This window comes from Emys orbicularis, chromosome 7 (assembly GCF_028017835.1).
Source record: "Emys orbicularis isolate rEmyOrb1 chromosome 7, rEmyOrb1.hap1, whole genome shotgun sequence".
In the NCBI taxonomy this organism is placed as follows: domain Eukaryota; kingdom Metazoa; phylum Chordata; order Testudines; family Emydidae; genus Emys; species Emys orbicularis.
Window position 1 is genome coordinate 54,561,728 of NC_088689.1, and position 23,002 is coordinate 54,584,729.

General features: G+C 37.6%; 1 protein-coding gene across 1 annotated transcript in view; it reads right to left on the minus strand.

The window, feature by feature from the left end:
* Positions 1-308: 308 nt before the first annotated feature.
* WAPL (WAPL cohesin release factor) overlaps positions 309-23,002 on the minus strand; it is a 120,263-nt gene continuing 97,569 nt past the window's right edge. The window contains exons 9-19 of the mRNA XM_065407708.1: positions 18,986-19,213; positions 12,563-12,674; positions 11,236-11,333; positions 10,745-10,821; positions 9,455-9,630; positions 9,020-9,135; positions 6,640-6,801; positions 4,024-4,231; positions 2,394-2,482; positions 1,181-1,276; positions 309-773 (exon numbers count right to left, since the gene is read on the minus strand). Of these exons, the coding sequence (XP_065263780.1) occupies positions 708-773; positions 1,181-1,276; positions 2,394-2,482; positions 4,024-4,231; positions 6,640-6,801; positions 9,020-9,135; positions 9,455-9,630; positions 10,745-10,821; positions 11,236-11,333; positions 12,563-12,674; positions 18,986-19,213 (1,428 nt within the window). The 3' untranslated portion in view covers positions 309-707. The remainder of the gene's footprint in view (positions 774-1,180; positions 1,277-2,393; positions 2,483-4,023; positions 4,232-6,639; positions 6,802-9,019; positions 9,136-9,454; positions 9,631-10,744; positions 10,822-11,235; positions 11,334-12,562; positions 12,675-18,985; positions 19,214-23,002) is intronic.

The window sequence follows — 23,002 nt, forward strand, 5'->3', positions numbered from 1 at the left end:
TATGGTCTATCAGCTTACAGTACATGGGCCATGACAGTTTTAGAACTGAGAAGTAGTTCAACCACCTAATTTCAATCAAAACAGTATAAAAATATAAACAATCCAATCCTTGCCTCTTTGGATTTCAACAATTTTAAATATAGACAGTAGTTAAAATCACCAAAGTATTTAAAAATTTATATTTTATGATTTTGGAATAATCGCGTAACAAAAAAGCAAGAGCAAATTAAACTCAAATAGGAGCGATACTGCTGTCCAGAACTTCTTTATTAGAACATTTGTTTGATACCTCAGTAGCTAAGCTGCCTTGCACCTGGCTGGCATGAAACAGTGGCTCAACAGTAAACAGCAGTTGCACTATCAGCAGCAAGTTTTTCCCCTTTAAACTTGTCATGAACGAAGCAGGAAAAAAAAAAGGGGGGGAGGGTAAACCCTGCCAAAAATATTTAAATACTGCACTGCATCGATTCTATATTTATTTTCTTCAGAACCTTTTCCCCTCATTTTTGATAGTTGCAGATTGATGTAGTAACTGTCTTTTAGAAAATGCTGAATGCATGGTTAAGAGACCAGGTAGCCTTAAAAATCTGAACACGAATGACACAGATGAATGGTCTTGGTGTATCTTCAAGGACTTCTTTCATGATTCCTTCCTTTGTCTAAGGGTAGCTCCAAAAATTAGAGTGCCTGCAGCGGAAGTTAAGTATCTAGCAGTGTTCCAAGTATTCAATCACCCTAGAGATAGATTTCTGGCCTGTTGTTCCAACAGCACACTGAAAACAAGCAATAGAAAACAGAACAACAACAAAAAAAGCATTTATAACACATTATAAAAATCTCAAAAAGCTCTGCTCAATTTAGAATGCACATTTTAGTAAGACAAAATGTACTTTAGGCTGTGGTTCTGAAATATTTTCCATTGACTGATCATATTCAAAGGGGAATAAGGAAGTGGTTTCCTTTCCATTTACTAGCAAAATAAAGGGTTGGCAAATGGACATTCTGTATTAAAAATGAAGATATCAACCCCCCCACCCCCACGCGCAACAGAGCTGACTAGCAGAAGTGCTGGAAAGCTTTCATCAATATTAATATCACAAGTGTATGAGATAGGAAATGAAAGGGCAGTTTAAAGGTCAAAAAGTAACATCTGGCAATCTTAAAAATATGTAATACTTACAGTAAGATTCATGAAACTGAGAAATTTTTTGAGCATTTCAGTCATTATTGAGAAATCCCCTTCAGGTAAGTATTCCCTCACAGTTGTCACATTGATCTGAGGAAGTAAAACATCTCTTTTAAGTTACAAAACATTTTTTGAGCATTGCAATTAACGTTAGAGGTCTGTATGTGTGGTGTAATAGTATTTCCTCCCCGCCCCCCCAACGTTTTCCTGAGCTGCTTATTGCTGTAGTTTCTACACGTGAAGTCTCTCACTACGCATAAGATTTCCCCACAATCCCCATTGGCAAAGGAGTCCCAAGGATGACTTCTCACGACTAAGTCCTCTAGCCACAGAAGCGGCTACAGGTTTTTACACGTAACATTTTAAGTCAAGTCAGACTGCCCAGGATTCTTGAAGGCTAAAGAGATAGACAAAAGTATCCTACTGACAGGGTGAGAACTGTCCTTTCCAGTGGAATAATATTTCTATTCCTTAAGGGCTGAGAAATACTGACCTTGCACTTGTCACTGTTCCAGAACTGATAATTATATAATAAATCAGCAAGAAGCTGCAGAACAGTGCTCTTCAGACCATATCTAAACTCACTGTATATCTTGACAAGTCTGATACCTAGTCAAAAAATCACCCACTTCTTTTCTTTCTGAACACAACTGAGCTTATGCAGTACTAAATTTTTATTTATATTTAGAACTCTGAATTCCTAAATTTTAAATTTCAGCTCTGAAGAATACCTCTATAAGATTGGGAAACAATCATCTTCAAAGAATGTGGGCATGTACAAATTTGGCATTCTAAAAATCACTGGCAAAAATGAAATTCCTTGGACTATGATGGAACAATATGAAAAACTCTAACATTTAGCTAATATAGCAACTACTGAAACACAGTGAGTTTATAATTATAAAACATTTTCGCCAATTTCCTTCTCTTCCAGAATAAATTCAGCTATGGGCTGAGACTAAACACAAGAAAAACCAGCCTGCAATATTATCAATTATGATTGCACTAAAAATATATAGTAAGTGAAGACTAGAATGGAATATTACTGCAAACCTTGTGCTGAGCTATATATGCGCCAGCATGACCCTCCCAACATAGTAAACTTACACAAAAACCTAACTCAACAAAAACACTTCATGACTGCAAGTGGCTACTTCAATGAACATTTACAACCAATTTAGAATGAGTCATTGACTCATTTCCTTACTGGACTCTCCTGGCAGAGACAGCCCAGAAGCAGTGCTGTGTACGAGGCCACGATGCAGTCTTCCATGTGCTTCCCAGCATGTTGAAGGGCTGCAAAAGTAAGAGAAATTGCTTACACAGTACATACAATTTACAAAGTAGTTTCTTTTCTTATTAGAAATATATCTAAATTGTTCAGTGTCACTTCAAAGAATTACATTATTGTAGAACGAAAGTAAATTCCTTCCACAGCTAACGTATCTCAAAGGACTTTAGAAAACTAAGTTATATGCAAAATATAACGTATACTTAAACATGGGAGCCATTACATACTGAGCAATCTCACATGGCCTGGGATAATTACCAAGAGGGAATATTGGTCCAAACATCGGGGTTATTCACTATGCTCTCTAAATAGCTTTATTATAAACTTAATACTACTACAAGTAAGGTGCACACACAATACAAAACACCACCACCACCACCAACATAGAAATACATGTGAACCTGGAAGGATATACCATCCTCCCTCCAACTCATCTAAATGTCAGTTATCCTTCATGTATTTTCTTTAATATTACTAATATAGTATCTTCCAGCTAGTGACCGAGAAGACTTTTGGGCACACCTTGGACCAAGCACTAGAAGACAAACTACAAATGGGGAGAAGGGAGGAAGAGGACAGAGGTGTAGGTGGTGAGACAGGGAAGACAGGCATAGAGTGGAGCTGAAAAGTGAGACAGGAAATCTGTTTGGAGGGGAAGGAATGAGCTGGAGTGGGACAGGCAAATGAAAGGAGATGGTGCATCTGAAGATCTTCATTCTCCAGAGATGGAGCAGGTATATGGCCACCTGGCCCTGGAGATGCCAGAGCTCCTGGGAGAAATTCCCCAAGGATGGAGGGCACCAAGCCTTGAAACATTTCCATATACAAATTTTAGCTGCATCTGCAAGTGGATGGGGATTGGGAGGGTGGGGAGAGATAAAGACTGTATGGTGTGACATCCAGGGAAAAAAGTGAGTAGGGATGAGGAAAGATTCTGAGGGACATACAGAAATATTGTGGGAATAGAAAGGAATCAAGGAAAAGGGAAATGTGGAGATGCAATACAGTGGAAGAGAAATAAACATGGGACCTAAGGAAGAGGCAAAGAGATTAGCAGAAAAACTAAACGAAGTGAGAAAACCAAAAAGGAGAGAGAATAGGGGAAATGAGAAGGAAGAGAGAGACTGTTAAATAAAGGGAAAAGAGAAAGACAGACCAATTTCAAGTTTAACAATAAGCTCAGGCAAGTGTGCACATGGCCACCAGAACATTATGTAGGAAACATTACTGTATTAATGTGTCAATGAAACAAAGGCTTTAGGAAAGAATCTGAATTGAGGACAGGAACCAACAAAGTGAAAAGGGTATTATTGCTTCCTTCACTCCTCATACTCCACAGCAACTGAAATGCTTTGTTCAAAACTTTTCAGAAGTTTCACATGTGGATAGACACCAAGCTGAGGACACTTCAGCCCAAGGGATTATACATCACTGGAAAGTGGAGATTAGAATGGAAACTCTTATGCAATCTTCACTACAGAGGCAGCTATATTGCAATCACACAGCTCCTCCCCTCCCTTCAGCTGACCAAAGCCAACTGATATACCTTTATTAAGGTCAAGTTCTTCATCATCCTCTTCCTTCTTATCTTTCTCTTCAGTATTATCTGCCTTTTCTGTGGAGACCCACTGAATCTCTCCACTCGTCTCTTGCCATTCTCCACTCTTATCATGCTGTGCAGTAGGAGCTTCTTTGATCAACTCATCTGTCTGGCTCTCTGCCAGCTGTGCTGCTCGTTCACGCTCAAGGAATAGCTGGCAGGAAAATTTGAGGAGACATTCAGTTATAGGCCAAACCCTAAACAATACACTAATATTCTGAAATGTAATTTCCCCTTCCCATGCACACACCTTCCCATAGTTTTATTCTTCAATATTCATCTTACTAATGGCATTGGAGGAAGGGATTAGAATTCAAAACTATCTTGACAGTTGGAGAAGTGGTCTAAATTAATCAGGATGAAATTCAATAAGGACAAAGGCAAAAGTACTACACTTAGGAAGGAATACTCAATTGCACAAATACAAAATGGGAAATGACTGCCTAGCAAGGAGTACTGCAGAAAAGGATCTGGGTGGGATACTGGTTCAAACTAAATATGGGTCAACAATCCAATACCGTTGCAAAAAAGCAAACATTATTCTGGGATGTTAGTAGGAGTGTTGTAAGCAAGACAGGAGAGAAGAAATTCTCCCACTCCACTTAGCACTGATAAAGTCTTCAAGTGCATACAAGGTTGTTACAAAGAAACAGATAACAAACTGTTCTTAGCTACTGAGGACAGGACAAGAAGCAATGGGCTTAAATTGCAGCAAGAGAGATTTAAGTTTGACATTAGGAAAAACTTCCTAACTTCAAGAGTAGTTAAGTACTGGAACAAAATCACTGGAGGTTTTTAAGAACAGGTTAGACAAAGACATCAAGGGTGATCTAGAGAATACTTAGTTCCTGCCTCAGTGCAGGGGCCTGCACTAAATGACCTATCAAGGTCCCATCAAGTCCCACAATTCTATGATCATTATCCTCTTTTTAAAAGGATTATACAGATTTCGTGACAAATAAGGGTGGAATGCCCCATGGTAAAGATCAAAGGCAACCTGATTCACCGCTTTGAAGGATAAAAATACAAGTTAATATCATGATTTGAGTCAAACCTTTTCCTGAATAACAAATACAAATTTTTCTTTGAGACACTGGAATACCCAAACTGCACTTTTCATTTGTAAAATGTTCAGGATGATATTACTCTTATAGGAATATCTGCATTTAACTTATTTTCCTGTTCTCCTCCACCCTTCCTTTTACACCCTACAAATTTATAGTCTTTTTCCTGTAATCTCTATTTTTTGTTCCCTCCCAATTCCTGTTTTAGTTTATTTTTATGCCAATTTGTTGCCCTTCTCCTAAGTTTCTCCAGCTCTCCAAAATGATCCACTCCATGCATGAGTAGAGCAACAAAGATCAATTAAAAAGTTCTGTACTGGCGCTGATGGATAAGTGGTAAGCTCCCTCTTTGTACTTCAATTCTGAGTTTGTTAATTTCTAGAACACCTTTTTGAGCAGCCCTTTGCAAAGAGGTGTATATTTAGGCATTGTTCTTTTCTATTACTCTGTGTAGTACTTTGATAACTGATGTCTGTTGTATCTGTAGTATACCCACACATGACACACTACAGGTTTCTGAATAAAACAAAATTGTGACTTCAGTTTCACAACTGGGAAAAAATATCAACCTGCAAGAAACAGCAAAAATCTGAAAGTGACCTCAAATTATCGCAACATATACACTTCACTTTCCTTAGGTCAGTACCTGTACACTTATCTATCACAAACGGGAGCTGAAGTTGATAAATGGGTTTTAATTCACACCTTTACTAATTTCAGAGGAAGTCTGTATAGGGACATTTCTTTCAGATTGTCCTGTTTCAGTTTAATTACAATCACTCAATCAATCCAAAATAAGAGTATCCACACACAGACTAGCACTGAAATAATTAAAGGTGTGAATTAAAATCCATTTAGCTACTTCAACTCCAGTTTGTGCCTGATAAGCCAATATAGAGTGTGAGCCTGTTTCACAATGGAATAATTCATGTCTTTTTATTTTGTTTTTATGATTTAGTCAATGTGATAATCAATGGAGTAATCTGCACATCCTGATGCACTGAAACTGATATCCTGAAGCTGTTGTGATGCCTGGTATATATTGATAAACAACATGTTATGTCAAAGTAAATTTCTTAAAATTCAATAAAGATGTAATTTTGAAAAGCCATTCATGGAAGGAGGTATGCAAGACAAATGTAGCTCAAGGTATTTGTACTAGAACTACAGCGGGTTTAAAGAAAACTAGAAATAAATTGGATGCAAAAAAAGCTTTAGTGTGAATCAAAGCAGCCTTCTGGTGTCAGAAATAATGGTACTACTGTCCTTTAAATGGAAAACAGCTTCTGCACTGGGCACTGAAAAAAACGAATTGTAACTGGATAACTAAGTGAAAGCTATGGGGGGAAAAACCACAATAGGTTCTGCATTTTGTAAGGTTCACAGGAATTAAAAACCTTTGACATGACACTGCTGCTTGTTAACACACATTTCCACCATAAGCAAGTAACTTTAATATTACACGGAGAACTGTTTTGCGACTAAAGTTGCTACTTACCTGTACTAAAGCATGAACAGCATCAATCTGACCAGTTATCTTTATGCTATCATCCCCTTCTCCTGAACAGAATGAATCAAAAGAACATGATGTTTCCATATTGACAAGACAGTGTCTATTCCGAGCACTATACTCTACCAGATTGATCAGCAGACCCAAGCCCTGGAAGAATCAAAATCAAAGAAGATTATATACAATGAAGAAAAAAAGAATCCAAAACAAAAAGAATCTTATTGATCAGTGCATCTGATAAATACCATTTTTACACTTTATCTGGGTGGTGCTCAACAAGGTATGGGCACTCCTTTATCAAATGGTCTGATGTACAGAATATGGCCAAATTTAAAAAAAAATTAGAATCAGAAGTTAAGTTCCAACATCCCCATATTTAGGCACCTGAATAAGTGGCCAGATTTTCAAGAATGCTGAGTACAAAGCATCTCTCAGCACTTTTGAAGCTCTGGCCCCTTATTTATAATAGAGATTTAGGAGCCTAACTTTTGGTTCACTTTTTTGAAAAACTTGGCCGATTCATTTTATCTTTTGCAATTTATGCCACATAGATTTACTTCAGTACTGTCAAAAGAGAAGCAAAGTAGATTCAAACAAACCCTGTCCCAAATTGATTACATATACTGTACTTCTAAACTAGAATGGACACTGAAATGAGACAGCTATTTTCTTCTAAAGTGAGTCTAAGATGATGTCTCTTGTTCACCCAATTAACAGTGGATTTTTACCACATTAAATATATATGGATTACTTCTTCAACAAAGATTTTGTACTGCAGGGCTCCCATTTCATTCTAAATTCTCACTTTGTACTGTCAAACATCTGTTTGTGTGCACATAGAATGCCTAGAAACTTTTTTTTTTTTTAAAACAGAGTTTGGCCTAATTTTTAAAAGCTTTGTTACATGTAGTCACAATGGGCACCTTAAAAATCCTTTTACAGTGCCAAGTTTATTCCTTCAAATGCAGTGTTGGTTACTCCTGAAATTCTTATTTTTCATGATTTGGGTAATGTTTAGGCACCAAATCCTTAAGTCATTAAACAGTGAAAAGAACAGGAGTACTTGTGGTACCTTAGAGACTAACAGATTTATTTGAGCATAAGCTTTTGTGGGCTAAAACCCACTTCATCGGATGCATAGAATGGAACACATAGAAAGAAGATATTTATACATACAGAGAACATGAAAAGGTGGGAGTAGCCATACCAACTGTAAGAGGCCAATCAATTGAGATGAGCTATCATCAGCAGGAGAGAGAAAAAACACCTTTGAAGTGATAATCGAGATGGCCCATAGAAGGTGTGAGGATATTTTAACATGAGGAAATAGATTCAATTAGTGTAATGACCCAACCATTCCCAGTCTCTGTTCAATATCTAATTTGCATATTAATTCAAGTTCAGCAGTCTCTCTTTGGCTGATGTGATTAGGTCCTACGATGGTGTCACCTGAATAGCTATGTGGATGGAGTTGGCATCGGGCTTTGTTGCAAGGATAGGTTCCTGGGTTAGTGTTTATGTTGCATGGTGTGCGGTTGCTGGTGAGTATTTGCTTCAGGTTGGGGAGGCTGTCTGTAAGCGAGGACTGGTCTGTCTCCCAAGATCTGTGAGAGTGAGGGATCATCTTTCAGGATAGGTCGTAGATCTGATGATGATGTGCTGGAGAGGTTTTAGTTGGGGGCCGAAAGTGACGGCTAGTGGCGCTCTGTTATTTTCTTTGTTGGACCTGTCCTGTAGTAGGTGACTTCTGGGTACTCTTCTGGCTCTGTCAATCTATTTTTTCACTTCAGCAGGTGCGTATTGTAGTTTTAAGAATGCTTTAAGAATGGTTGGGTCATTACACTAATTTAATCTATTTCCTCATGTTAAAATATCCTCACACCTTCTATGGGTCATCTCGATTATCACTTCAAAGGTTTTTTTCCTCTCTCCTGCTGATGATAGCTCATCTCAATTGATTGGCCTCTTACAGTTGGTATGGCTACTCCCACCTTTTCATGTTCTCTGTATGTATAAATATCTTTTCTGTGTTCCATTCTATACATCTGAAAGCTTATGCTCAAATAAATTTGTTAGTCTCTAAGGTGCCACAAGTACTCCTGTTCTTTTTGCGGATACAGACTAACACGGCTGCTACTCTGAAACCTGTCATTAAACAGTGTTTTCTCAGACCATACACAGGTAATGCTTCCATTGACTTCAATGTGACATCTTCTTGAGAAAAAGCTCAGTAAAAACTTTAGAATATGGCTGTCATCATGAAAAACTGAAGCAGTTCAATACACATAAGACTAGGGCAAACTCATTCTTTATATTAATGAAACAAAGGGTCTTTTTACTACTCTTAGTTTAAAGAATGCTATCTTACCAACACCCGAATATCAAATCTCTGTTCTTGAGGTAGGAACTTTGGAACCTGAAGCACACAATTCATAGCTGTGCCTATCAGACCATCTTGTTCACCCGTTTTTGTGCTGCCCCACTCTGTTAAAAAAAAAAAAAAAAAAAAAAAGTGGTCAAGCTTCTAAATTTGTAAACAATTTTTTAATATCATGCAAACATTAATAAAACAAATCTTTTCTAAAAATCAATTCGCATCCTTTGTCCAAGACACTTCTCTTATTAACAATTTATTTCCCAGTCCCCATCCAATTTCTGGTGACAATTACTGGTCACTGTATTGACAAGATCCAATATACATGAGCAAATTACTATAGAACTTAGGAGGCTAAACACGGTTGATAGGAATGGCCTACCTTATACTGTTTGATATACAAGTGCAAGCTCTGGAAAGATCACTTACCATTATCATTTGTTAAGTTAAGCAAGACACCAATGATGGCCCTCATGCAATCTTCCACTGCTTTACCCACATGGTTAGTTACATTCTGGTGAGGCAAAGGCTTGCTGTATGGTAAACAGATGCTGTCTTCAGCACGGTTATATCGCTGAATCAATTCCTCACAATGCTGCAATGCTCTGAAGATGGAAAATGCAGAGAAGACATAATTAAGTAACTAACAGTACTAGGGCATTTTATCTTTCATTATATGTGCATGATGAAGAAAATTTTATAAATGTGATGTCTATGCAAAATGTGTTCTGTATTATCTAAATGTACTCTAAAATTAATTTTTTATTCTGTACTTGCCAGAGTTAATTACCTCCATTTCACAATAATGAAATAAATGCCAACTGACTTTCCACCAAGATAGAATACACTTCATCACAACCCTAGACTATGAGCTTGATTCTTTACTTTAGATCAAGTTTATGTGGCATAACATAAAATTTAATGAATTTCAGCAGAGTTACAGATAAAATTGGGAAAATGCAGTTGAGAACCAGGATCTAAATCACAAACACACAAAGGTCTAAATATAACACTACATAGCAGATTTTTTTTTTTTTTAAGTACTCACTCAAGATATCTACCTGATTTACCTGCCAACCATGCTTGAGATACTAATACCAAAGTATGCTTCCATTGGCTAGTTAGGGTCAGATTCTCAGCCCAGTTTTATCTCCTTTGCACCCTCCGAGTGGCATGAAAGGGATACAATCTAGTAGCAACTGGCCAGTTGAGAATTCCTCCAAATTCCACAGATGGCAAAGTGTAGAGAAGAACAGAATTCCACTATGCCAATTCTAAGCTGGTATATTGTCCCCTTTGGAACATAGCCAGCTTCTCTCACTTGTATCAGAACCCAGGCAGCTTGCAAATCAGGTAACCAGCACGAGCTTCCTAATGGTCCACACCTCATATTCCCAGAAAAAGTCTTGGCACAGAAAGGAATTTGGCACATATTTACTACTTTTCTTATGAAGAGAAATAGTAGCAACATAAGAGTTTTATTCTAAACTATTTTAACATTCAATTTCCCACCATTGCGAGCACTAGTGTAGAGAGAGCGCTCCAGGCAAGTGATAGTATTTTGTCTATATTCACTTAGCTACCACCATTTCAGTTCCACAGGTTGTAGCAATATTCGGAAATTCTAGGGGAATAAGTATACATTGTAACCATGGCCTGTTTTTATTTTTGTCATACCATGTACAAGAAAGCCTGAAATATCATTTTATGAGAACTTACTTAGCTGATGAGACTATGAGCTGAGAGTCTTTATATGCTATCAAGTAGCTTTGATTCTCTGGGTTATGCACGGTTACCTAAAAAGGAAAAAAAACAGTATTAGGATTAACCTTTTGTTGGAAGAGGGAAGGAACAGTGAACACACAATATTTCTCTTCTTTACTCACCACTATATTTCTTCATCAATATTTACAAAAATCAGTCAGAAGGCAAGACTGAAATTGCCACTTAAAAACCTCATTCTCCATGTGCATTTTTACCGTTTTTGTGACAGTATTTTCCTATGATTTTATCTTGTACCTGGCCCTACAGAACACCACAGAATGCCCATCTCGGTTAGGTCGTACAGAACCCCACCATCTCATTTTGAAGACCAAGTCTCTCACAAACCATCTCTGGTATCATAAACAGAGGAGCTCTGTGCAATCATGCAGCAGAAAAAAATTAATCAATTATCCCATCAGGAAGACAGTATATCTGCTCATACTTACACTTTCTAAGACCCGTAAACATCTTTCTGCTCCCCATAACGAAGCAACCAATTTCTCTTCATTTTCGTCACTGCTTAGGTGATCCACACATTCTTTGACTAAGCAATAAAGAGAGCAGCATTAAAGAGGTCTTTCTGAAACCTGTACTTGTAAAAGTACAAAGAGCAATGCACACAGTAACAGCAATTCTCCCAATACCTCATCAACCCTATTTGTCACACTTTTACAAAGTTGCTTTATTAACAGGAGTGTGATGATCATAAAATGAATTAGTATTTCAAAAATACTATTTTTAAAAAGTTCTATTTATCACAGTAATTTTTTAAAGAAACTTTTTTTAAAGAAATTATTTTTAAAGAAATATTTTTAGTATGGTCTCAGACATTTTATGTTTGCCAAAGTAACACAAAACATCAGCTGCCAAACCATAATGATGTGAATACTACTATTTAAAAGATGGAAAACACTTAAATAGGTTTGTCAAGAGGAGAAAAAAAAAAAAAGTTTATTTTTCTATTGACCAACAAGAGATTCTGCAGCAAACTCCTATGGCACAGAACTGTAGATTACTCAGCACATTTTATACGATTAAAGAAGCAGAGATATCTAACAATGTACAATACAAACCTTTTGAAGTGAAACCAAAGACAGACATAAGGAATTAGCAAGTTTGCATCTCAAAATTCTCAGCACCACCTCATTGCTTTTTTACTTTATTTTACTCAATTTCAAGAGCTAGCCTTCTCCACCTCATTGATATTTGTTTCAACACAGGCCTTCCTTCCCGTATTTTCACCACACTTTGAGAAAAGTGCACCTACAAATATCTTAAAGGAGCTCAAACTCAAGTCTTCTTGAAGAGTTAGCTTTCTTTGGACTGTCTTGGAAAGAAAATGTGCCCGGAATAGGAGACAGTATTCTAGAATGGGGTATCTCTGGTGCTTTGTGAAGTAACAGAATTCTAATACCCAGACATGGTATATAAGTAAGACAACTCCTCCTCAAAACCCAAACTCCTAAGTTGCCCAACCGGTATCCTATTATCCAGCTGAAATAACAACACACACCCATTATCTATTTAGAATTCAATCTGTTTTCAATGCAACTTGCTACACTTTAATGAGGCATTAATTTTTCCCAACCATCTGATGTGGAATTTTAATACTTTTTGAAAGTTTAAGTAGAAGATACACATTTTTTCTTTCCTCTTACGATGACAATAGAAATTAAGAAAAGCGGACAAATTAAGGGAAAATCTTCCCCTCATAAATCTATGTCTAATTCATTTATACTTTTCAATGCATCAGAAACAACATATTCAACATACCTTTATCTACAATATGATCAAGACCACCTAGAAGTCGCAGCTCTTCTTTAAACCAGTCCCCTGCTCGTTTTGAGGTGAGAGACAGTAGTGTCTCCATTGCCAAATGCCCAGTCTGAAAAAGTCAGAATCTAGAATTAGTAAAGTAATTCCATTACCAACAGCTATTGACAACTGCATCACAGCATATAAAAATACCTTATATTTAAAAAAAATAACCTTAGGGCCTTTAAAATATGCAATCATTCTGAATCCATGAATTAACAAGAAATTGTACTACTGTTTAGCTACAGAAATCATTTCATGAGTGAACAACAGTTTGACAAACATTAGAGACGCCTCTCCCGTCCCGTATGGCATCCACACCACAAGTCTATTGGAAGCAGTCGACTAGAGATGTGTAGAGTGAGACCTGTAGTTCAAAGTCTATATTTCTATGTTTTGGGGAACTTAAGAGTCATGGCTACTATCAAAATAAAGTCATTTCAGTGTTTACCTCAAAGAACTCCATAAGCTCACTGGAAGTTTATCGTCCCATTACCTAACTGAACAGAAGTTCTCTGTGTAGAACAGCCACCAGAGGGAGCAAGCCAAACTGGCAAGTGTTTAAAAGAAGCTTGATTGAATACTGACAAGGGAAGAGCAAAAATACTTTTGCACTTTCATTTTTATATTTCTCAATTTTGCCAGTATTTTAAAAGAGTCAAACTGTCTCCTTTCATTTGCACTTCCTGTTATCAAACACCAAACTGAGGAAGGAAATGGCCAAATCAGCCAGGCAGCAGAAAATAAGGAAAGCCACGAAAACACTTCTTCTCTGTCTTCCAGATATGTTAGCTTTCTCCTCTTGCTGAAAATGTTTTGACTTTACACTATTAAAAAATATTTATTTATTTATTTGTAAATTAGCAGGACAACAACGTCTCACTAGGGGAAAACCTTCCAGTATTTACAATATTTTCTATACTTAGAATAAAGAATACTTAGGACACGCCAGAAATACTGCGAACATTGAAAAGTTTGAGGGTTACCACTATACCTCATTCCTACCATAAAATGTTTAGATTAAAAAAAAGTTACATTTACCAAATAATTACTCCCTGCCATGTTCTTACCAAAACATGTGCATCCATGAGCTGAACCATTTTAGATTTTATTTTGATGATTGCCTTAGTAAGGCTAATGCCAGTGCAGCAACCATGGACAGAAACAAAAGATATGTAACCTATCTTGCACAGATAATTTAAAGCTACAGAGAACTGGACAACAAAATACTAATATTTACATCATACACTAAGGATACAGGTAAATCAAACCCTAGGCCATAAACAAATCTAGTAATTTCATGTGCACTACATAAATACAACAAATAAAAGAGCAGATAAAAGAGGAAAGGTTTTTAGTAGAGGTAACTGAAGACCACCCCACTTCTAGGCTTCATGCCTGAGCCACAACTTTGAAGCACTGTTTATGCAGCTCTGGAACTGATGGATGGATACAGCTATGGACCCTTCAATGGAAGGATCTGGGGCCACATAGGGTATTGTTGTGCACAGCATTTTGGAGCACTAGAGTGAGCCCAGCTAGCCCAACCCAGCTGGGAGACTTTGGCTCCCACAAGCTCCAAAACACTGCAGACATACCCTATGTGGCCTCAGACACTTCCACTGAAGGCCAACATTCTTAAAGTGTCGCTCTTAAAGGAAGAGGGGAAGGTAGAAGATTAGAGTAAATATGCAGAATCTCCCTCCCAAAGAACTGGTTACAGGCAAATAAATGTCTTTTCATCTTTGATGTAGCCTCCATATACTCTCAGTGGTGAGAGTTTAGTTAGCAACACAATATTTTGGGAAATGAATTAATGAGTTCTATTTAAACAAAGAACATAGAACTGCCCTTCCAAAGCAATCCAAGTCCACAAACAAATGGAGTGAGTAATATTGTGTAAAATTCTGAACAGAACTTCAAATAGCAGTCCTGCAGATTGCTATGATGGAAGTGTTCCAGAGACAAGGTTTCCTTCACCCTAGAAGAATGAGTTCTAAATTGAAGTACTGACACCTGAAACAAGGCATCACATATTCAGTGCAAAATCTAATCCATTTTGATAATTCTTGAGTGGAAATGACACTCCCCTTACTCTGATCCCAAAGGCTACACATTTAGGTAACTTCCTAAATATCTGAGCCTGTGCAATGAATACTCAAAGACCACTTATATCTACAATGAGGATTTGGGAAGGCAAAACAGGAGATTAATAGTCTAGTCAGAATTCGCATTATATTCGGTAAAAATTATGTCAACCAAGTCAGTCTTCTTGGTGCCAGAACAGACATGGAATAGGACTCTGAGAATGCCACCACTTTGTAGGTGGACATTTCAGGACTGGATGTTGCCTGGAAACGCAATTTATTTGGCATCAATATCTTAAGGTTGTTTGTTTAGCTGTGAACTAAACAGCCAAGTTAAAACTAATAAAATTCACCTCCAATTCAGCCTCAGGACATCTGAAGACCAGAAAATGCTTAGGTCCACAACCAGGTGCTATAAAAGCCTATGAAATACTAATCAACCTAAAACTGAAATGCCAACCATATTGCATTATGTCATCATAAACCCCTTAGCTGTAGCTAGCAGCCATATGGTCAGATTATTTTCCTTAAAACAATTCTACTCCTTTCACCGATATAGAATACTGTCTTCTAATGCCAATTTCACAATTTGTTCCATAACTGAAAGTTTGAGAAAACTGAGTGGAAGAATGACAAAATTACCCAAAAAAACCCATATAAATGGAAAAGCCACCTCAAGCAAGGCATGTTTTCTTTTAACCTGGTGTAAAATGGAACACGTAATGTAACTTGGAGATTACTGCTAACAGCTGAAGACATTATGTCTAGAGATAACGCCTCTAACAACTTCAATCCACAGATTTTTGATGAAAACTGATTTAAAAAAAAGTATCAGACTGATAAAAATTGTGGTAAAATTCAAAAACAAAAAACCTAAAAAGCATTAAACAATGTAACACTGAGAAAAAACTAAAGCTTATAAGTAACATTTGTTACACTGAAATACAGGTTATATTAGTCATACCATCTAGTGGTAACATACCACAGTATCAGTTGTACTGTTCCAGATCAGACCAGTGGTCCAGCTAGTCCAAAGTCCTACTCAGTGTGTTCACATTTCTTTTAAACATAAAATTTTGAAAGGCTTATAACCTATTATCAGAGGGGTAGCCGTGTTAGTCTGGATCTGTAAAAGCAGCAAAGAGTTCTGTGGCACCTTATAGACTACTAGATGCAACCGAAGAAGTGGGTATTCATCCACGAAAGCTCATGCTCCTATACATCTGTTAGTCTATAAGGTGCCACAGGACTCTTTGCTGCTTTAACCTATCTATTATTATTCGTGCTAAGATGAAACTAACAAGAGAAGTCTCATCCCAGCAGCTTTAAACTAGGGCTGTCAAGCGATTAAAAAAAAATAATTAATCACGATTAATCGCACTGTTAAACAATAACAGAATACCATTTATTTAAATATTTTTGGATGTTTTCTACATTTTCAAATATCTTGATTTCAATTACAACACAAAATACTAACGGTACAGTGCCCAGTTTATATTTATTTTTATTACAAATATTTGCACTGTAAAAAACAAAAGAAATAGTATTTGTCAATTCCCCCATTGCAAATACTATAGTGCAATCTCTTAATCATGAAAGTTGAACTTACAAATGCAGAATTATGTTAAAAAAAACCTGCATTCAAAAATAAAACAAAGTAAAACTTCAGAGCCTACAACTCCACTCAGTCCTACTTCTTGTTCAGCCAATCGCTCAGACAAACAATTTGTTTACATTTGCAGGAGATAATACTGCCTGCTTCTTGTTCACAACGTCACCTGAAAGTGAGAACAGGCATTCCCATGGCACTGTTGCAGCCAACGTCACAAAATATTTATGTGCCAAATGCCCTGAAGATTCATATGTCCCTTCATGCGTCAACCACCATTCCAGAAGACATGCGTCCATTCTGATGACAGGTTCTGCTAGATAACGATCCAAAGCAGTGGGTACCGACGCATGTTCATTTCCATCATCTGAGTCAGATGCCACCAGCAGAAGATGGATATTCTTTATTGGTAGTAAGGGTTCTGTAGTTTCCGCATTGGAGTGTTCCTCTTTTAAGACTTCTGAAAGCATGCTCCACACGTATTCCCTCTCAGATTCTGGAAGGCACTTCAGATTCTTAAACCTTGGGTTGAGTGCCACAGCTATCTTTAGAAATCTCACATTCGTACCTTCTTTGAGTTTTGTCAAATCTGCAGTGAAAGTGTTCTCAAAACAAACAACATGTGCTGGGCCATCATCTGAGACTGCTATAACATGAAATATATGGCAGAACGTGGATAAAACAGAGCAGGAGACATACAATTCTCCCCCCAAGTTCAGTCACAAATTTAATTAATGCATTATTTTTTTAATGAGCGTCATCCACATGGAAGCATAACCTCTGGAACGATGGCTGAAGCATGAAGGGACACAAGAATGTTTAGCATATCTGGTATGCAAGTACCTTGTAATGATGGCTACTGAAGTGCCATACCAACGCCTGTTCTCACTTTCAGGTGACATTGTAAATAATAAGCAGGCAGCATTATGTCCCGTAAATGTAAACAAACTTGTTTGTCTTCACGATTGGCTTAACAAGAAGTAGGACTGAGTGGACTTTTGGGCTCTAAAGTTTTACATTGTTTTATTTTAGACGGCAGTTACATTAAAAAAAATTACATTTGTAAGTTGCACTTTCACCATAAAGATCTTGTATGAGTTGAATTGAAAAATACTTTTTTTTGTTTGTCATTTTTACAGTGTAGATATTTAATCAAAAGTAATATAAAGTGAGCACTGTACACTTTGCATTCTGTGTTGTAACTGAAATCAATATATTTGAAAATGTGGAAAAACATCCAAACATATTTAATAAATTTCACTCAGTATTCTATTGCTTGACAGGGCGATTAAAACTGATTAAACGGGATTAATTTTTTTAACCATGATTAATTTTTTGAGTTAATCACTTGAGTTAATTGTGATTAATCGACAGCCCTACTTTACACGTAAAAAAAAAGTTGGTTAGGCTTTTAGAGGATCTTACAACTGAAGTAAAGTGCTATTTGTGTGTACACAATTTATAAATACACTGCAGTTTATACTGTGGCTACCACATTGGATATATAAATTGTTCATGTATTTTTACATCAAATCAAAATGGTATATATACACATTCCATTTCAGAGTGTTAGAAATGTGTATTAGAAGTACAAAAGGGTTGGTTAAAGTTTAGTCAAACAATCCATTGACAAAACTGGCATTTGAACAGTACGCAAACAGCAAAAGAATTTCCCCCTCCTCTTTTTTCAGCATCTTTTTGGGCTTTCCACCACCACTGTATAAAAAAGGAAAGCACCTGAATAATCTGGTACTGGCCACTGTTGGAAGCAAGATTTTGGAATAATTGGACTGCTGGTCCGATCTGGGATGACAGTTCTTATGTAAGAACTTTAAAAGAGCAAGAAAAGCAAGGATATTTAGAAGAGTCAAAATCTTTACCTCATCACATTACGCTTGGGTATTGCACAATTATCCAACTACACCGCTATCTCGATATAACGCGACCTGATGTAACACGAATTTGGACATAACGTGGTAAAGCAGTGCTCGGGGGGGGGGGGGGGGGGCTGCACACTCTGGTGGATCAAAGCAAGTTCAATATAATGCCGTTTCACCTGTAACGCGGTAAGATTTTTTGGCTCCAGAGGACAGCGTTATATCGAGGTAGAGGTGTACTTGTTGATGCAACACACCTGAGAATAATTTCAGCTTTAACTGTGAATTTTACCCCGTCTACAGGCCAACCATTACTGTTATTTTTACCTAATTTTGATGCATGACATATTAAACATATATAGTAGATCAAAACTCGGACACAAACAGTCTAGAACCAAATACTGCTATCAAAACTTTATAAGCTCATGTTTATCTCTTAAATAATTACAAACCTGTTGTTAGCTACAATAGGACTATAATTTGGTGAACTGCAGAACTATTGTAGCTTATTGTATAGAATTAGAGTAGCCTTGTTCTAGAAGAGAATTTGGAAATTTAAAGATGAAAAAGTACGTACTGCATATAAGATATTCTACAAAGAAAATAGATGAAATTTCAGACTACTCTTGGCCCTCTAATAGAGCATCACAAGGCACAAGGTAAATAGTTATAACTAGAATTGAAAGACAGCTGCTGCTAAAATAACTAGAATTGAAAGATAGCTGCTGCTAATAAATTTCATTTTACCAAGCATTTCACTTTAGATTAGTTTTAAAACAGATCCTTCAAACACAATCATGAGACCCACCGTGATGTTTTCAAGATCAAGATGTTTGTTGTGGACAGTTTCACAGAGCCTCCGTATTTTTTCCTTAATTTTGTTCATGTCTTTTTCATTTAGCAGCTTGGCAGAAGAAGCGTCTTGCTCTAGCTCCAAAAGCCGAATCATCAGATCTAGACTAGCTCTGTCTAGATCCATGTTCAAACGATCTCTACTCAGGATGTACATAAGAGCTGCTGTACAAAGTGACAGATTCTTGAAAACAAAAAGACAAATATAAAATTGTAGCAGCACTTGTGCTAGATGAAGTATGTACAGCACTTAAACATCAAGATTTTTTAAATAGACAAAGTTGGTGATTTGGGAGAGAAATTTGTCAGACTTTGCCTATGCCAGCACTGAAGATAGTAACTATAACTGTGTCTGAACACTGTTCTTTCTAGCAAGATACTAACAGTTTTCCTGGCCAATGTAGGCAAAGCACAAATCACTTAATTCATTTTACAAAATCCTGCTAGAGACGCAAAGCATTTGAAATTTACCCCAAAGCAGTCAGGGTTGCAGAGAGAAAAGCAGGGGATAGCAGGCGGAAACTTCATGAGGAGGTGGCAATGCAGAAGGAAATTATGGAAGGGACAGGAGAGAAGGGGAGCAGCAGGGGTGCTGGGGATACTGTTTGGCAGGGAGTGAAATTTTGGTTAGCTAGGAGGAAGACGAGAGAGAGGAGATAGAAATGAAGGTGGAAGAGGCTGCAGGGATGAGGGCAGGGTCATATGATTACCAACCCAGTGAGCAGGGAATCAGTGTCTAAACTTGGTTAGGGATTCCTAGCACAGAGCCTCAAATTCTTAGTGAAGTCTGATGTGGGGATTCCCCAAACCCAGGAAAACTGTACCCATTGAGGTAAGGCTTCCCCAGTCTTGCCCCAAGAAGCTAGGCAAGAACCCATCCTCCACTAAGTGAGCAAAGAGCCGAGGTCTTCCCCCTAATGTTTTCATCCTCTGGAGAATTGGGGGGGGGGGGTGTGTGAACAGTGGCCCCTCCTTGATAAAAAGAGAGGGACGCCACCCCACCCTTCCTCAAGAATGCAACAGCAAATCCTCAAGGGGATTCAAAAAAGCAGAGGGAGGTCACAGGGTTCAGATGCACAAAGATATTTAGTTTCCTAACTTCCACTGAAATCAATGGAAGTTGGAAACCTAAATATTGTTATGGATCTGGGCCAGGGTGCCAGAGGTGGGAGGGTAGGCAGAGAGTAAACATGAAATGGGTCAGTCTATTGGTTACCAACCCCACCTGCTCCTAATCGTGCAAAGTCAGCACTTTTCTTGAGTCTGTAATTAGTTGTCCACCATTCCAGTGGACCTCCAAGCAGTAAGCAGAACTTTCATGGAGCTAAGAGCTCTGCTGGGCAGACACCTTCCAGAAACCCTCAAAGAAGGTGCTGACCCTGTTGACATCTGAAGGGAAAGGAACTGATCAACAGTGGGCTGGTCAGATGGAACAGAAATAGAGAGGAATGGGCACTTCTTCAAATTAAAGGCTTGGCTGTTCGTATGCAGACCTCAAAAGATCAACAGGGTGACTGCCTTTATACCACAACCTAAAGGCAACTGCTCTAGAGACATGCTAAGATCTCTGTGAGGACAGTCACCCCTAACTTCAAAAGCCTTCTTGCTAACCCCCCAGGCCTTTGCTGCCCATCCCCTCCAGTGTACTCCCGCTATTCAGCTTGTTCTGCATTCATACTGCACCAGTTCCCTCCCTCCAGTCGCCAACCCCTATTTCCTGCCATTTCCACACAGCCCCCAAGTCCAGTTTTAAATGTTTAAACTGGACCACAACAAGGGACACAGCCTGGAGGGTGGGGGAGGGAGAGAGAGAGATGGTTTAGACTGTGTTGGAGTGGTTACGTTGGGGGGTATCAATGAGTAGCACAGAAGTAGAGTTTGAGGGAGGGGGATAAAGACGGTAGGGGCAATGGAAGAGCTCAAGGTTTCTGTGCATGTGCACATAGAAAACCTATTTAAGCCAATGAATCAGCTAAGGGAGCTGATAAGCCTCCCAAAGGCTTCAGTGAAGTAGACAAGCAGAGAAGCTGGGAGCTATGTGGGGAAGCAGAGAAGTAGGTGAGATGACATGGGCCAGGTGGGAAATAAGCAGGAAGATAACCTGGGTGCCAGGGAGCCCTAGGACAGCAGGACCCTCCTTAAGACACTATGAGTAAGTAAAGGAGGGTTATTTTATACCTCAGAAAGATTATAAATCCCTAGCTCATTTAAGCAGCTTGGTCATGTCATGTGTACACATCTTTATACACTAGTCTGCCTGACAGGGATTTGGTTCATTTTGAATATTTGCTTAAAAGGTTTAGCTCAACACCAGAAAGCTACTGTGCGCGCGCGCACGCAAATCTACACGTGTCAGTTTAGGAGTTCTGAACACAAGCTTATGATGAGAAGAGATGCTGAGGAATAGGGTGAGGGGGTCAGTGATGCAAGATTTTATAAAATCCTAATTTTGGATTCATCACAATATAAAGATTTGAATGTTAGGGCTATGACCTTTTCCCAGAAAATATTCTCTAGACAATCTATTTTAACAATGCAGATTTTCAGAGAAATGATTCCTCCAAACAAACATTGGAGAGGGGAGGGGGAAAAAAAGAGAAGGGTAAAAAATAGGGATTATGACAGAAGTCTGAAGGCAACCTTGACTACGGAATTGCAACTTATGCCTCTAATAGGGTTCAGGAAAAAAAAAAAAACCCAAAAAAACAAAAAAAACCCAAAAAACCACCTTCAACTCTTGTTACATACACACCAAAAACTGCAGGCCAATTACTCCCACTCAGAAGAATTTTGATCTTTGTCTCCTCGTTCTCATTCTATTTATATTCCAGCTTGTGGGAACAGATGGTAATTTTCAAAGGTTCAGCATTATATTTCAATTTATTCTATATTTCTGAATTATTCACATGTTCAAGACATTAGACACACGTTTTTGTGTGACAATTTTCATGAAAACATTTTTTATTAAAAAAATTAATAATCTACTACTCTGAAGCATTCACAGCATATTCTGAAAAAGATAGTTAAGCTGGTATTTAAACTGCAGTTTCTTGATTACTAATTAGGTGGAACAAGTATTTTTCAAAGATGACAATTTGTATTTGGGAATAACTCTGAGATAACTGGTAATTTTATTGTGCCTACTGGGCACAAAATAATTTATTCATCGCAACTACTATTTCATACCCTCATAAGGTAAACTAACAATCTTATTTTCTCAAATCCATTATAGAGTATAGTTGCAGTGGAAGTAATAATTGATCATCAACATTTATTTCCAATTATGTTGTCATTTGGGGCAAAGCCTTTTCTCTTTCCCAAACTATAAACAGTTACAAAAATGTGCATATATATCAAGTTTCCTTTTTCAAAACCTTTCTAAATCCAAGTGAGGTTAGCACTAACTATGTCATGAAATGGACACAATGCCATATGGTAGGAGTCCATTTTTCTATTTTGAAGTAACTGTTTCCCCATTTCCTTTTGGATGGGCTTGAATTTGGTGTTGCTCTTGTTGAAACTTGGGGGCAAAATCTATTTCTAATCATTTGAACAAAATTAAAAATGTTAGTGAAACACAGATGTTAAATGCAACAGCAGTGAGGAAATATGCAGCGGGATTATTTTATGTAAAGCATAAATATGTATCTCCAGTTACAGAATATCACACAATTATTGACAAAGACATAAAATTAGCTGTTCAGAATGTCTTAGTTCCTATATCTAAAATACATTTAAAAGACATTATATGAATACCTAACTTTCTTTTCAACATATTGAAAGTGGATGTTTACTGGGTTAAATATATTTCTGGAAAAAAGTAACAATTTAAATGTTTTGTGTTTTTTTGCTGCAATCGTATATTGCAAGTACTTTTTTGAAACTGGTGTTTTAGTTCATCTAAAAATAAAGTAGTGATGGCAATGGTTAAAGACAACATAGTAGAAGAGGTTATTGCACATGCGTACCATGC